Source organism: Lolium perenne, chromosome 3 (genome assembly GCF_019359855.2).
Source record: "Lolium perenne isolate Kyuss_39 chromosome 3, Kyuss_2.0, whole genome shotgun sequence".
NCBI lineage: Eukaryota > Viridiplantae > Streptophyta > Magnoliopsida > Poales > Poaceae > Lolium > Lolium perenne.
Window position 1 is genome coordinate 1,472,198 of NC_067246.2, and position 15,167 is coordinate 1,487,364.

The following is a 15,167-nucleotide window of genomic DNA, read 5'->3' on the forward strand; positions in this document are numbered from 1 at the left end:
TGAAAGATGAAGTGACGATGCGCGTTGGAAATGGATCCAAAATCGATGTGATCGCTGTCGGCACACTTCCTCTACATCTACCTTCGGGATTAGTTTTAAGCCTAAATAATTGTTATTTTGTACCCGCGTTGAGCATGAACATTATATCTGGATCTTGTTTAATGCAAGACGGTTATTCATTCAAGTCTGAGAATAATGGTTGTTCTATTTTTATGAATAATATCTTTTGTAATTAGAGCACCACAAAAGAATGGCTTATTTCTGTTAGATCTCGATAGTAGTGATACGCATATACATAACATTGATGCTAAGCGAATTAAATTGAATGATAATTCTACTTATATGTGGCACTGTCGTCTTGGTCATATTGGAGTGAAACGCATGAAGAAACTCCATACCGATGGATTACTTGAATCACTTGACTTTGAGTCACTTGATAGATGCGAAGCATGTCTAATGGGAAAAATGACAAAGACTCCATTTTCTGGTATGATGGAGCGAGCTACAGACTTATTGGAAATCATACATACCGATGTATGTGGACCAATGAGTGTAGCATCGCGCGGTGGTTATCGTTATGTTCTAACCTTCACAGATGATCTGAGTAGATATGGGTATATCTATTTCATGAAACATAAATCCGAAACTTTCGAGAAGTTTAAGGAATTTCAAAGTGAAGTAGAAAATCAACGTAACAAGAAGATCAAATTTCTACGATCTGGTCGTGGAGGTGAATATCTGAGTTATGAGTTTGGCATGCATTTAAAGAAATGCGGAATACTTTCACAATTGACACCGCCGGGAACACCTCAACGAAACGGTGTATCCGAACGTCGTAATCGAACTCTCTTAGATATGGTTCGTAGTATGATGTCTCTTACTGATTTGCCGTTATCATTTTGGAGTTATGCATTAGAGACAGCCGCATTCACTTTAAATAGAGCACCATCAAAATCCGTAGAAACGACACCGTATGAATTATGGTTTAATAAGAAACCTAAGCTGTCGTTCCTGAAAGTTTGGGGTTGCGAAGCCTATGTAAAGAAGTTACAACCGGACAAGCTAGAACCCAAAGCGGAGAAATGCGTCTTCATAGGATACCCTAAGGAAACTATAGGGTACACTTTCTATCACAGATCCGAAGGCAAAATCTTTGTTGCTAAGAACGGAACCTTTCTTGAGAAAGATTTTCTCACTAAAGAAGTAACTGGAAGAAAAGTAGAACTCGATGAGATTGATGAATCTATACTCGTTGATCAGAGTAGCGCAGTACCGGAAGTTGTACCTGTACCGCCTACACCGGCAACAGAGGAAGCTAATGATAATGATCATGAAACTTCGAACGAGGAAACCATCGAACCTCGCAGATCGACAAGGGAACGTGCCACTCCTGATTGGTATGATCCTTGTCTAAATGTCATGATTGTGGATAACAATGATGAGGACCTCACGACGTATGAAGAAGCGATGATGAGCCCAGATTCCAACAAATGGCAAGAAGCCATGAAATCCGAAATGGGATCCATGTATGATAACAAAGTATGGACTTTGGTAGACTTACCTGATAGCCGAAAGGCTGTTGAGAATAAATGGATCTTCAAGAGAAAAACAGATGCTGATGGTAATATTACTGTCTATAAAGCTCGACTTGTCGCAAAGGGTTTCCGACAAATTCAAGGAGTTGACTACGATGAGACTTTCTCACCCGTAGCGAAGCTAAAATTTGTGAGGATTTTGTTAGCAATAGCTGCATTTTTCGATTATGAGATTTGGCAGATGGATGTCAAAACGGCGTTCCTTAATGGAGACATTGAGGAAGAGTTGTATATGGTACAACCCAAAGGTTTTGTCGATCCTAAAAATGCTGACAAAGTATGCAAACTTCAGCGTTCAATCTATGGACTGAAGCAAGCATCAAGAAGTTGGAACCGACGTTTTGATAAGGTGATCAAAGACTTCGGGTTTATACAGTGTCATGGAGAGGCCTGTATTTACAAGAAAGTGAGTGGGAGCTCTGTAGCATTCCTGATATTATATGTAGATGACATATTATTGATTGGGAATGATATAGAACTATCAAGCAGTGTTAAAGGTTATTTGAATAATAGTTTTTCAATGAAAGACCTTGGTGAAGCATCATATATATTAGGCATCAAGATTTATAGAGATAGATCAAGACGCCTAATAGGGCTATCACAGAGTACATATCTGGATAAGATTCTAAAGAAGTTTAGAATGGACGAAAGTAAGAAAGGGTTCTTACCTATGTTACCAGGCAAGGTATTGAGCAAGACTCAAGAGGTGACCAAGAGCTCGTTGTAAACGGTTACACCGATGCAAGTTGGAACACTGATCCTGATGACTCTAAGTCACAATCTGGGTACGTGTTTATATTGAATGGTGCTGCAGTAAGCTGGGCAAGCTCGAAGTAGTGCACGGTGGCGAAGTCTTCAACAGAATCAGAGTACATAGCAGCTTCAGAGGCTTCATCAGAAGCGGTATGGATGAAGAGGTTCATTGTAGAGCTCGGTGTGGTTCCTAGTGCATTGGACCCATTAATCATTTACTGTGATAACATGGGTGCCATCGCCAATGCACAAGAGCCAAGGTCACACAAGAGGCTGAAGCATATCAAGCTGCGTTACCACTCGATTCGCGAGTACATCGAAGATGGAGAAGTAAAGATTTGCAAAGTACACACTGATCTGAATGTAGCAGATCCGTTGACTAAAGCTCTCCCTAGGGCAAAGCATGACCAACACCAGAATGCCATGGGTGTTAGGTATATTACAATGTAATCTAGATTATTGACTCTAGTGCAAGTGGGAGACAGAAGGAGATATGCCCTAGAGGCAATAATAAAGTGGTTATTATTTATATCTTTATGTTTATGATAAATGTTTATATATCATGCTAGAATTGTATTAACCGAAACATTAGTACATGTGTGATATGTAGACAAACAAGAAGTCCCTAGTATGCCTCTTAAACTAGCTTGTTGATTAATGGATGATTAGTTTCATAATCATGAACATTGGATGTTATTAATAACAAGGTTATATCATTATATGAATGATGTAATGGACACACCCAATTAAGCGTAGCATAAGATCTCGTCATTAAGTTATTTGCTATAAGCTTTCGATACATAGTTACCTAGTCCTTATGACCATGAGATCATATAAATCACTTATACCGGAAAGGTACTTTGATTACACCAAACACCACTGCGTAAATGGGTGGCTATAAAGGTGGGATTAAGTATCCGGAAAGTATGAGTTGAGGCATATGGATCAACAGTGGGATTTGTCCATCCCGATGACGGATAGATATACTCTGGGCCCTCTCGGTGGAATGTCGTCTAATGTCTTGCAAGCATATGAATGAGTTCATAAGAGACCACATACCACGGTACGAGTAAAGAGTACTTGTCAGGAGACGAGGTTGAACAAGGTATAGAGTGATACCGAAGATCAAACCTCGGACAAGTAAAATATCGCGAGACAAAGGGAATTGGTAATATATGTGAATGGTTCATTCGATCACTAAAGTCATCGTTGAATATGTGGGAGCCATTATGGATCTCCAGATCCCGCTATTGGTTATTGGTCGGAGTGAGTACTCAACCATGTCCGCATAGTTCTCGAACCGTAGGGTGACACACTTAAAGTTGGATGTTGAAATGGTAGTACTTGAATATGGAATGGAGTTCGAATATTTGTTCGGAGTCCCGGATGAGATCCCGGACATCACGAGGAGTTCCGGAATGGTCCGGAGAATAAGATTCATATATAGGATGTCATTTTATGTGAAATAAAATGTCGCGGAAGGTTCTATGGAAGGTTCTAGAAGGTTCTAGAAAAGTCCGGAAGAAACCACCAAGGAAGGTGGAGTCCACATGGGACTCCACCTCCATGGCCGGCCAACCCTAGATGGGGAGGAGTCCCAAGTGGACTCCTCCATAGGGGGCCGGCCACCCCCCACATGGGAGGTGGAAATCCCACCTTTTGGTGGGAGTCCTAGTTGGGCTAGGTTTCCCCTCTTATGGAAGGTTTTGGTTCGGGTCTTATTCGAAGACTTGGACACCAACACTTGGGGATCCACCTATATAATGAGGGGCCAAGGGAGGGGGCCGGCCACCCCCAAGACCACAAGCTGGCCGCCCCATTGAAGTGGCCGGCCACCCGCTCCCAAACCCTAGCCGCCCCCCTCTCCTCCATATCTCCCGCGTAGCTTAGCGAAGCTCCGCCGGACTTCTTCACCGCCACCGACACCACGCCGTCGTGCTGTCGGATTCAAGAGGAGCTACTACTTCCGCTGCCCGCTGGAACGGGGAGGTGGACGTCGTCTTCATCAACAACCGAACGTGTGACCGAGTACGGAGGTGCTGCCCGTTCGTGGCGCCGGAACCGATCGTGATCAAGATCTTCTACGCGCTTTTGCAAGCGGCAAGTGATCGTCTACCGCAGCAACAAGAGCCTCATCTTGTAGGCTTTGGAATCTCTTCAAGGGTGAGACTCGATACCCCCTCGTTGCTACCGTCTTCTAGATTGCATCTTGGCTTGGATTGCGTGTTCGCGGTAGGAAAATTTTTGTTTTCTATGCAACGTTATCCTACAGTGTTTGCCAGCTACTTCCCTAGATTAGCTTTTTCTTTTCTTGGGTCGAGTTGTACGGCGTGGTGTTCGTCTGTCCTCAGACTTGTACATATAACCTTCTTTATCTATCAATGCATCGAAACGCAAGGCTTTTGCGTTTTCGCGAAAAAAAAGAGAGAAGCTCACAGACACAGTGGCAGACCATCAGCGTATTTACACTTACACTGCAACGATATATCTAGAGGACGAAAAAGAAAGGTTGAAAGCTTCATGGTTAGACCTCTACAAAAGAGAGCAGATGAACCCTGAGGAGCTTCAAAAGAATCGCCAAGAGTTGATTCAGGTAAAAGCTGACAATTTCTAATACTTCTCATTGCTCTCTTTGGGGGGATTTACATTGTTGCTAAAAGTTTTTTCTTATTGAAATGATCATAATGTGCAGGGTTTTTTTGGAGAATATGCTGATTAGTTGGCGTGTCGCTGCTGGACTCAAACGGATGGGGCAACTTGATGAAACCTTTTCAGGTTGCCATACAGGGATGATGATCTAGAGGGCAAAGCTGAAAGCTTGGCCTCAAGTTGGCAGGAGGAAATACAGAAGCCATCCTGGCATCCGTTGACAACTATTCAGGTCGATGGACAAGATAATGTGTCTATCCAATTTTCTCTACAGCATTCATACACTTGTGTTGTGTTAAGAATCATTGGCTCCAACCTCTTGGGTTTCTGGACAACTGCGGGAGGTTATAGATGACGATGATCCAAAACTGAGGAAGCTGCAGCTCGAGTGCGGCAACAACGCCTGTCATGCAATGATGGCTGCCCTGAGCGAGCTCAACGATTATAGTCCTCATGGACGGCAAATCATGAATGAGATCTGGAACTTCCGGGAAGGGAAGAAGGCTACGATGACCAAGGCAATCACTTGCATTTTGGATCAGCTAACAGTGGCAGACCCAGGACTGGGAGGATGGGAATTCAATGTTTCCCCCAGGAAATGTTCAGCTTCAATCTGACAGGCTAGTTACCGCTGCTTTGTTGTATAATCCGGTACCAGTGAGATACATACTTGGCGAGTGAAGAATAGGACTGATACCACTAACCTATACATGCATCTGAGAAGCTCAATGACAGAAGTTGTGCTTTTCTACAGCATAGGATTGATACCGCAAACATAAATCGACACTACTATGGTCTAGACATAGCATTGATGTAATCGATTGGTTTAACTTTAATCGACAGTTTATACTTAATATGTTTGCCATGCAGTGTTCATCTCTCTGTAGTTAATATATTGGACAATAATATTAGACATGGTGTACTTCATCTACTGTTAAATTTTGTTCACCAAATTTTCCTTCTCTTGATACAACAGTTTAAGCTCAACATTCATAACGCAAGATAAAAATGCAAGTGATCAGTTAAGATTTCAGAAACTACTGCCTCAAAGCATCCATCTTTCATAACTGCCAACTGACATTTGCAATACACGGTGTACAATGAAGGGAACTATTAGAAGCCCAAAAGCATTACCCGAGGTCTCACTGAACATTTGGCTTCTACTTGCCTTCCAAAAGTGTGCAGATATCAATCCCTTTTCATGAAAATCCATGCATTTGCCATCAACTGCAAAGGCCAAGACAGAGGTGTTTTAATGCTTCCGCATTGGCTGGATTGTTGATAACATATGTTTCAGTCTTCCCAGTGCTTTGACAGGTCAGATTTAATTGTTCTCCAAGCTGTGAGGACTGCAGGAGAAGTTCAGTATTAGTAAACATCCAGTGTGATTGTAAAACTAAAATGAAAACTCTAGTTATGCTTACAGATTGAAGATCCAAAAAACAATGGCAGGTATTTGTTTCACACAAAAAAAGAGCTAGTCAATTATACAGAAAAATAATGCTAAAACATAGTTCTATGTAGAAAGGAGAGCAATGGGACTGCAGTCTGCTGATGGCACGACAGTTGAAAGCCAACTGAGGCAACCATGTAACTGTAATAATATGGCATTGGCTCATAGCAGCATGCACTCATTGACGCTCTAGTTGTTTTCATTTAAGAGATTTTTATGAAGAGAAAACTTCTCAGAAGGTATGTGAATATTCGGTGTTTATATAGTAATTTTGATTTACCGTTAGACACATCCATCTTGAATGCCACAAAAGAACTATATAGCAACTAGTGATTGCCACATCAGATACTATACAAGGGTTGATGGCATTTTGTATATAGAGAACTTACTACGCAATAGTTACTCGGTGCTTTGCAGCTCCACTTTGAAGTAGGAACACAGCTCAGATAATGGCACCAAGAACATTGCTCGCTAGCATTGAAGCCTTTCATTAGCAATACAAAGCCAATGATGAACCTGACAATAATAATAAAGCTTTAGCAAAGGCAGTTGAAACTTGAAACTTAGTGAAAAAACAGACCATTATTGTTGTTCCGCCGACCGGGAAGATACTTACCCACAAATTAATATCACCAGAGCAATCACCAAAAGTATAATCTGATATATCTTGTACTTGCATTTAGCTGTGCCTGAGGAAACTCCAAGAGGAGAGTTCTTTTGGTTGATGTATTGGAACTGAGGCCGGATTAGGAGCACAAAACCAAGAAAGAAACCCGATATAAATCCTCCGATATGAGCAAAGTTGTCAACGTGTGGAAGGATCCCGACAGCTAAGTTGATAGCAATGATTATAACAAGAGTCAATAGAGCGGCGAACTGTATTTTTGAAGCAACAACGAAATTAGACACAAAAAATATAAAGTAAAGCTTGTAAAACCATTTGTATAGATTTTAGAACCGGCCTTATTCTCGTATATTGTCCAGTTTGTTATCAGCTCCGACAGCATGGAGCCCAGTAATCCAAACAGTGCACCTGAGGCGCCAACTGAGATATTCGACACCATGAATAGAGCAGACAACAAGCTGCCACCAACCCCCGAGATCACATAGAGTGTGCCAATCCTCACTGCGATAAACAAATATTGATCCAAGGTCAAGTTATATACCGCCACAAACTCTTCAGTGGAACTAAGAAACTCAAGAAGTAGGATGCGAAATTGTCACGACACTTACGGAAACCAAATTCCTTCTCGAGCCTGATTCCAATCAATAGGAGACTCAACATATTGGCGAGTATGTGGACGACACCAGCATGCAACCAAATGCAGGTGATGAGGCGGTACCATTCGTGATCTTTTGCAATTTTACTCGTTTCTAGCGCCCCCATTTCCAGCAGCCTGTGAGATTGGTATACATGTCAGTTGCCATTTATCAGACAATACCAACTAGAAAGGGTGAAAATAACACGTTGCACAAGTGACAATGAAGGAACACCATCTGAATTATGCAATACTACCTCCATCCCAAGGCTTAAGGCCTATATTTTTTTCAGAAAGTCAAACTATGTTAAGTTTGACTAAGTTTTTATAAAAAATCATTAACATGAAAAGTACAAAATCAATATCATTAGATAGATAATGAAATATATTTTCATATGGTACCTACAAAATATCATATTTGTTCATAAATTCTTCTAAAAGTTTGGTCAAACTTTACTTCGTTTGACTTTCTGAAAAAAATATAGGCCTTAAGCCTTGGGATGGATGGGATGGAGGTAGTAGCTAGTAATAAAATATTTTCAAACCGTTGCAGTAGTACGTAAGAAAAGCCAATATATCATCCCAAATCACGAGCTCCTAAATTTGTTTGGAAAATTGAAATTAACTGCAGAATCCATTGAAAGTGATGCGCGAAACGATCAAAATTAGGCTGATATCTGAACAATTCCAAGCAATAAAGGAAGCAGCTTCAACAACAGGAGGACCCAATGATCCGAACTTCATCGGCAGAATTTCCTTACGTTGCGGAGGAGGGCCCGAGGAGGGGGTTCTCCCTGTATGGCTGGAAGGCGAACCTGCCGAGGTCCTGCTGGAGCAGGCACCCCTGCGCCTGCGCCTGCGCGGCCCCGCCGATCGCGGCGTCGGCGGCGGCGGCGTGTGCGGGGCAGTCGTTCACGTACATGGTGAGGACGAAGAGCCCGACGTTGGCGGCCACGAAGAGCGGCACCAGGAACGGGAACCAGCGCCTGAACGGCCGGAACTCCTGCGCCGGCGGGCGCGGACGGTGGCCGTTCTTGGGCCTCCTGTGGCCGGCGCCGTCCGCGTCGATGGGGACCACCGCCGTCTCGCCCCGCCGCGGCATGGCGCCGCCGCCGGCTCGTGCGGGCCGCGGGGAATGCGCGCAGGGAATGCGGGATTGTGCGGCGAAGGAGGTTGAGCTCGTGGAAAATGAGATGGTTTTGGAGAGGCCGGCGAGAGAGGACGGACGGAGGTGGAAGAAACAGGAGAGACCACTCTATTCTTAGTATTTTTCCCGAAAGGGAAACAAATACAGCTTTCAGATAGCAGGGAATTTCTTTTTGTCTTTGCCCAAATGTGGATCCTTCTTCACTGCTGCAAAATTTTGAGAGGAATTTATGAAGCTATCAATCAATTGAATATGTTTCCAAGTTCCACCGAAACTGTGTAGAAACTAAATCTGCCTTGTGATTTTTTATTCTGAAACTGAGCTAGTAATATGAAGTGTGCACATGATTTGTACACAAAGATTAAGGAATTTGTTGGGCTTCTATATCATGAAATGGGATCTTCATCTTTTTCTTTTCTTTTCTTTTCTTTTCTTCAACAAACTAGCAGTACACATTTCCTTGAACGGTTGGATCCTCTTCATTCTGTGGGACATGCCGATGACACACCACGGTTGTCATCTCTCTATCGTCAAAGCTAGCCAGTCATTGTTGGTTGAGGACGGGAAGTCATCAAGGCCAAAGTTATGTCGGACCAGCACCTGCGGGAAAATCGGTAGATTCAAGATCCCAACCTCCAAAAACCTCACGTGTCTTAATTGACAGGATAAAGGTAGAAGAAAAAGGTGAGACCTGCTGAGATGACAGGGAATTTCTTTTTTTTTTTCTTTCCCAAATGTAGATTGTATTTCACTCCTCTAAATGATTCAAATGAAATTTGTATTCCAAACTGCCTAATGAATTTGTGTATTTAAAATTGAGCTATGTATGGAATATATATATATATATATATGCTTGGATTTAAGATTGTGGAGAACACATCACTGGTATGTTGGTTAGCTATGCGGGTGGACAAGCAACCCACGCAGGTTCGAGTCTCGAACTCGGTGGGGCCCTCATGGTTCTTCTTCTATAAAAAAAACGTCGCCAAGGTTAGTCTTGTTTGGTATAATTTGTACATGAATTTTTACTTGTCCATAATCTGTACTCAAATTCGGGTGAACATTTTTTTGGCATCTAGATCATGGAAATTTTGATCCAATTGTTCTAATGGGTGTTTCTCTAGAAATTGTAATGCTCAGGCAGACACCGAGGGGCGAAAAAAGCCTCCTCCAGAAGCGCAGCTTCATCACCTCTCGATTTTGCACCAGCGGCGGTGGTGCGGACTTGAGAGGCGAAGCGGCGCTTCTGGAGGCTGGTTAGCCGCAAGAGGGGTCTTTCTTTACTCAACACATGATCTTAAACTTGCGCAGCCGAAGAGTTGTAGATATTTTCTCTATGGATCCAAATGACATATGGATCATAAGACCCTCGAATACTTCTATACTCGTAAACAATTGAACATGCGGCAACCGAGATGGTTGGAACTAGTTAAGGATTGTCGGATTGCATCATACATGCGTGGACCATAGAAAAGAGAGGTGGGCCGAAATGCTGACACGGCAAATGAACAAGGGGATCTTCTTCTTATTAATAGTGATAACTGAAACAGGAATTGAGTACATCCATCCATTGTAATGCATGCAGGATGGACCGAGTGACACCTCTTATTTGAAGGCAGCAGCAAAAAGCAAGAAGCAAACTAAACACAACGACGATGAGTGATGACGACGACGTCGACCAAGCATGTCCATGCGGCACGCAGGTAGGTAGGTAGGCAGATATATAAGAGGCGTGCCTAGCTAGTTATGTATCTTGCTGCATTTGGCACCAAAGCAATCCCAGAAGCATTGCTCTGGAGCCCCATCGCAGTGGGTGAGGCAGTAGAGAAGGCACTCGCCGCTCACAAACTTCCCCGTGTGGCAATATATATATACTCCGCGGCCGCCATCAGCAGCTGCCCGGCGAAGAGGACCAGCACGAGCATGGCCGCCGCCGTCTTGAGCGCGGAACCACCCATTGGGATGGAGCGAGCGAGCTATGTGCTCAGGAGTCAGGACTCTACGAGCTAGCCAAGAGATGGAGCTTGCTAGGCGAGGGGCGCCTATCTGTTTAAATAGCTAGCTAAGCAAGGCCGGGGACGGCTGTTCAAATTTCAATTATTGTGGAGAGATCGAGTTAGCTGTGAGGATTGACTATTGCGTTCCTCGTCATGGCATTATGTAGTACAGTATTGAATTAGATGAGATTACGTACAATTAAGTATCCCAGCCTCTCTCATTTTCTTCACCATCATGCACATGAGGCATGGGTCTCTCTTTCCTTATACAACTACACGTTATGTCACGCGGCACATCACTAATCAACTAATGCACTACTCCAGTACTACTATTTTGAATCTATAAACATACACATATACTCCGTATATGGTTTGGTGTGACACTGTGATTTCGTGGCGTGCTGATGGCAACAGTCCACACTCCAAATGCAGAGGGCCCGACCAACAGCCCAATCATGCCCGATAAGAGAACAGTAAAAGACAACACGGCAAACAGCAAGTTGAGAAAAGTTTCATTCATCTTATATCTTCATCATGGATACACTAATCAACAAGTAGTCTGTTATTGCCTTAATATTTCGATTCCACACTAATGTGTTGGGTCCTTCAAACACAGGTACGGACGCATCGCCAGACAGTTCCGGCTCAGCTCACAGCCCAGTCATGGCACAACATTTGTACAATAAAGGCGCCCGCCACTCTGACTGAAACAAGCTATAAATCAATCCATAATAACAGGCAGCATGTACAAGCCTCTGGTACCCTGCCAGGCTTTGCAAATTTTTGGAACAAGAATACTATGTTTGCCAATCAATTCGACCGACTGCCCTCCGAGGAAGATGGTGGTAGAGTGGCCTGCTGCAGCAGGGCTGTTGGAGTGGGCACTTCACAAGTACTTCACCATCCCACGGCCTTCCACGCTGAGCTTTGAAGCCTGGAGGTTCTTCTTCTTTGGCGCCTTCAGCTGCTGCAGTTTCTTGTTCATCTGCATACCCAGGATGAAGTGATTAGCCACATTGTACATAACACACGCCAGCTTATAAAGAAAAGCAATCAATGCACAAGGTGGGGGGCAGACAGAACCTTGAGCCGGCGCTGGTCTTGGACAACTTGCTTGGCACGAGCCCGTATCTGTTCAGGGTCAACCTTGGACTGCGGACGGATGACGAAGTCCAGAGGCGATGCTTCTGGCCTAGACGCATGCTGCCTAGAACCACTTTGCCCAGACTTGCGCCTGTTTTCAGAGGACAGAACAAATTAATGAAAAAATGGGAATGGCATGCACCCTGCACAAGATGGCAATCGTGGCATATTTAACAAAAATATGACATGTGATGAGACTTACTGAGAGAAGTCAGCATCAAGATCATCGTCTCTCGATTCCATTCCAGAACTACTTGAAGGCCTAAATGAGAAGAAAGCGTAACCAAGAACAAATTGAGTTAGGACAGAGAACTCAAATTAGAATATTGCCATTTGGATGATATGCCATCTTCTAGTGGATAATAAAAAAGTGCACTACTCACTTCTTCATTTGAGGCCTCCTGTAAGGAGGAGGTCTTTCATCATCATATCTCCTCATATCCTCGAATCGTGTGCTCTTTTGGAATATTGGTCGACTCTGTTTTTTTTTTTTGTTCACAGTTAGTCAAATATAGATAGATAGACCAAGAACCTTCAGCATCAAATGCAAATGCTTAGAAAGAACAAGAAATTACCCATTTATCAACCAGTTCCTTGGCTAATTTTCTATTGGAAGTAGTCTCCTCATCAGATTTTGACAAAAACATGATAACCTGCAAATCAATAATGAGATACAGTTGGCAGTTAAGTACATTGTAGATAATCTGTAAGAACCATCCAGAATGCAATTTTTTTCTAAGCATTACCTTTCCCAGGCCACTTTTCTTAAGCTGCTCTCTTCTGTCGAATTGTTCAAGATCAATTGGGAACTGTGTAAATAGACAGAAACATTCAATAAGAAAGTAGGTCCAGAAGTAAAGCAGTGCTTTTATGCTACAAATAATGTGATTCCACACTTCAGAAGGGAAAAAAGATTTCGCCTACATCAGATAGTAACTTCAGTACAGCAGTTCGAATATTCATATTCGGCATGCTTCCATCAGGTAAAGGTTCAAGCCAGTTTTTCAGAAGAGTGAGAATTCCATGATCAAGGAATTCCTGCTGGAGATTCTTCCTGCAAGGAGTCATACACAAATGATAATAATCAGAACTAGCTGCAATAGATAGGAGATGGATTCACTAGAGAAGTTTTGATGCTGGTAATGCCTACATACAAATATCTTACTTTGAGAGAACCTCTATGAGCAGTGGAAGCTTCATAAGTTTGTTAATGGCCGGTTTGGATTGCCTATTTAGGTTTGCATCTTCTTCAGATGCTACTTCAAACTCAGCAATGAACTGCTCAACGATAAGACCAATATCTGCTCGTGGCCGATCACTCTTCTTCTTCTTCTTACTACTAAAGAGACGCTCAATTTCATCATCCTCTTCAGCTTCCTCTGCCTGTAATAAAAATAAGAATTTCACATCGTGCTTACACAAGCAAGAAACAAATATAGGATCAATACAATATTCACTAATGACTCACATGAAATGTAAAGCATGTCATTTTTATTGGGAAGAGGGCAAGGAGTCTGCTTCATCAAGAAGGCAGGCCCCTTTACTGCCTGAAACTACTACTCCATATATGCTCCCCCAGGGTTATGTCATTACATAGCAGGTCTATAGTATACTAAACGTCATTCTTCTAACTGAATACCAGCACCCCTTAAAATGAATCATAGCACATGACCATATGTATATTCAACTATTCAAAGAGGGGTCCAATAATCTTCCCAGCTCAGAAGTCGCATTATAAGCCCATTGAAGGGATGACTTGAGTAAAGAACACAATATTATATGGCATATGTATTATCTTTTCATTTCATTAGTAATATGCTTGGTGTAGAGCAATTTTGTTAATGGCAGGAATCACGTAGAACTAAAGAGACGTTTGATACTTGACCCTTGCGATATTTTGTCCAAAAAAATGGAAGTGACAGAATTACAAATGGGCCATGAGCAATTTAGTAAGAGCACCTGTGCATAATGCCGAGGAGAGTGGCCATCATTATCATTGTCATAACGGTCAGCTGGATCAACCCCAGTATCATCGATGAAATTATCATCATCTAGAGTTCTAACACCTTCTTGATCATCCTGTTCCGTGAGAATCAGTCAGTTCATTTGTCCAGGGCTATGTTGTTTATATAATGGGCAAAAGGCCAACTCAATTGTCATAGCATTAGGAAGAGATTAGGAGGAGCAAGGGTGGTGGTTCACCTCTGAGCCGCCTTCCCCGGCGATGGTATCCCAGAGCTCCCGGATCTCCCTCTCCCCTTCGTCATCCTCCCCGCCGCCCCTCTTCTCCCTCGCCATGCCCCCCCTGTCCTCCTTCCTCCGCTTCTTCTCGTGCCTCTCCTTGCCGCCCTTGGCGAGGTCCCTGAGGCTCGACGACCCCTTCCTCTTCCTCGCCGCGTCCTCGTCCGGCAGCCCGCCCCAGTCCTCCAGCTCGTCCGCGGGCATACCGCCGCCGCCGCCGGAGTCCCCCTTGCCGCCCTTCTTGAGGAGGCGCTTGCGGGGCCTGGCGGAGGACCCGGCGCCGTCGCCGTCGCCGTGGACGGGGGTGGGCGAGCGGTCGCGGTTCCAGCCGGCGTCGTCGTCGCCGAGGTCGTCCTCGAGGTCGTCGTAGGGCTGCGGCTGCGGCTCCGGGGAGGGGGAGGGGTCCCGCGCGTCCGGGTCCATGAGCTGCTCGCCGTCCTCGTCGTAGAAGCTGCGAGAGATCGGAGGGGGTTAGCGTCGTTGGGGAGTAGGGAGATGGATGGGGAGGGGAAGAGGTGCGTGCGTGCGTGCTTACTCGTCCATGGCGGCGGCGGCGACGACGGCGGCGGGCGAGATGCGGATCGGAACCCTAGCCTCGGGGAGGAGCTGGAGACGAAGAAGGATCCGGGAAGGATCCGGGAACAAAGAGAGGACTGGAAGGGGGAGGGGGACACTGGGCCTGGGCTGGGCCCTGGGCTTTGGGGTTTTTTTGCTTTTCAGGACAATTTTACTCAAAACCTAATCTTATATATACTACTCAAAAATAAAACTCATAAGGGCATCTCCACCGGTCCGACGTATTTCGGACGCTAAAAGTAACCGAGCGCGTCTGTTTGCGTCGAGTCGCGGACGCGGAAATGATCTTCAATCCACCACTGTTCGTGTTCGTCTGCGTCTGGGGAGTGCTTCTCCGATTTCCTTTCCACTAGG

The 15,167-nt window shown here is 44.2% G+C and overlaps 2 protein-coding genes across 2 annotated transcripts; both read right to left on the bottom strand.

Moving 5' to 3' along the window:
• Positions 1 to 6,025: 6,025 nt before the first annotated feature.
• Positions 6,026 to 8,893, bottom strand: LOC127340605 (RHOMBOID-like protein 1). Its single transcript, XM_051366347.2, has 6 exons — positions 8,471 to 8,893; positions 7,684 to 7,847; positions 7,413 to 7,576; positions 7,067 to 7,326; positions 6,840 to 6,966; positions 6,026 to 6,346 (listed from the first exon to the last, which is right to left on the bottom strand). The coding sequence occupies exons 1-6, from the start codon at positions 8,809 to 8,811 to the stop codon at positions 6,221 to 6,223; spliced, it is 1,182 nt and encodes a 393-aa protein (XP_051222307.1). The 5' UTR covers positions 8,812 to 8,893; the 3' UTR covers positions 6,026 to 6,220.
• A 2,460-nt stretch (positions 8,894 to 11,353) lies between these two features.
• LOC127340604 (protein IWS1 homolog 1) lies at positions 11,354 to 14,929 on the bottom strand. The gene is made up of 11 exons (XM_051366346.2): positions 14,773 to 14,929; positions 14,199 to 14,688; positions 13,956 to 14,075; positions 13,162 to 13,379; positions 12,921 to 13,050; positions 12,743 to 12,805; positions 12,572 to 12,649; positions 12,380 to 12,474; positions 12,199 to 12,258; positions 11,937 to 12,087; positions 11,354 to 11,838 (listed from the first exon to the last, which is right to left on the bottom strand). Exons 1-11 carry the CDS (start codon positions 14,778 to 14,780, stop codon positions 11,740 to 11,742), a joined length of 1,512 nt encoding a protein of 503 aa, XP_051222306.1. The 5' UTR covers positions 14,781 to 14,929; the 3' UTR covers positions 11,354 to 11,739.
• Between the last annotated feature and the right edge of the window lie 238 nt (positions 14,930 to 15,167).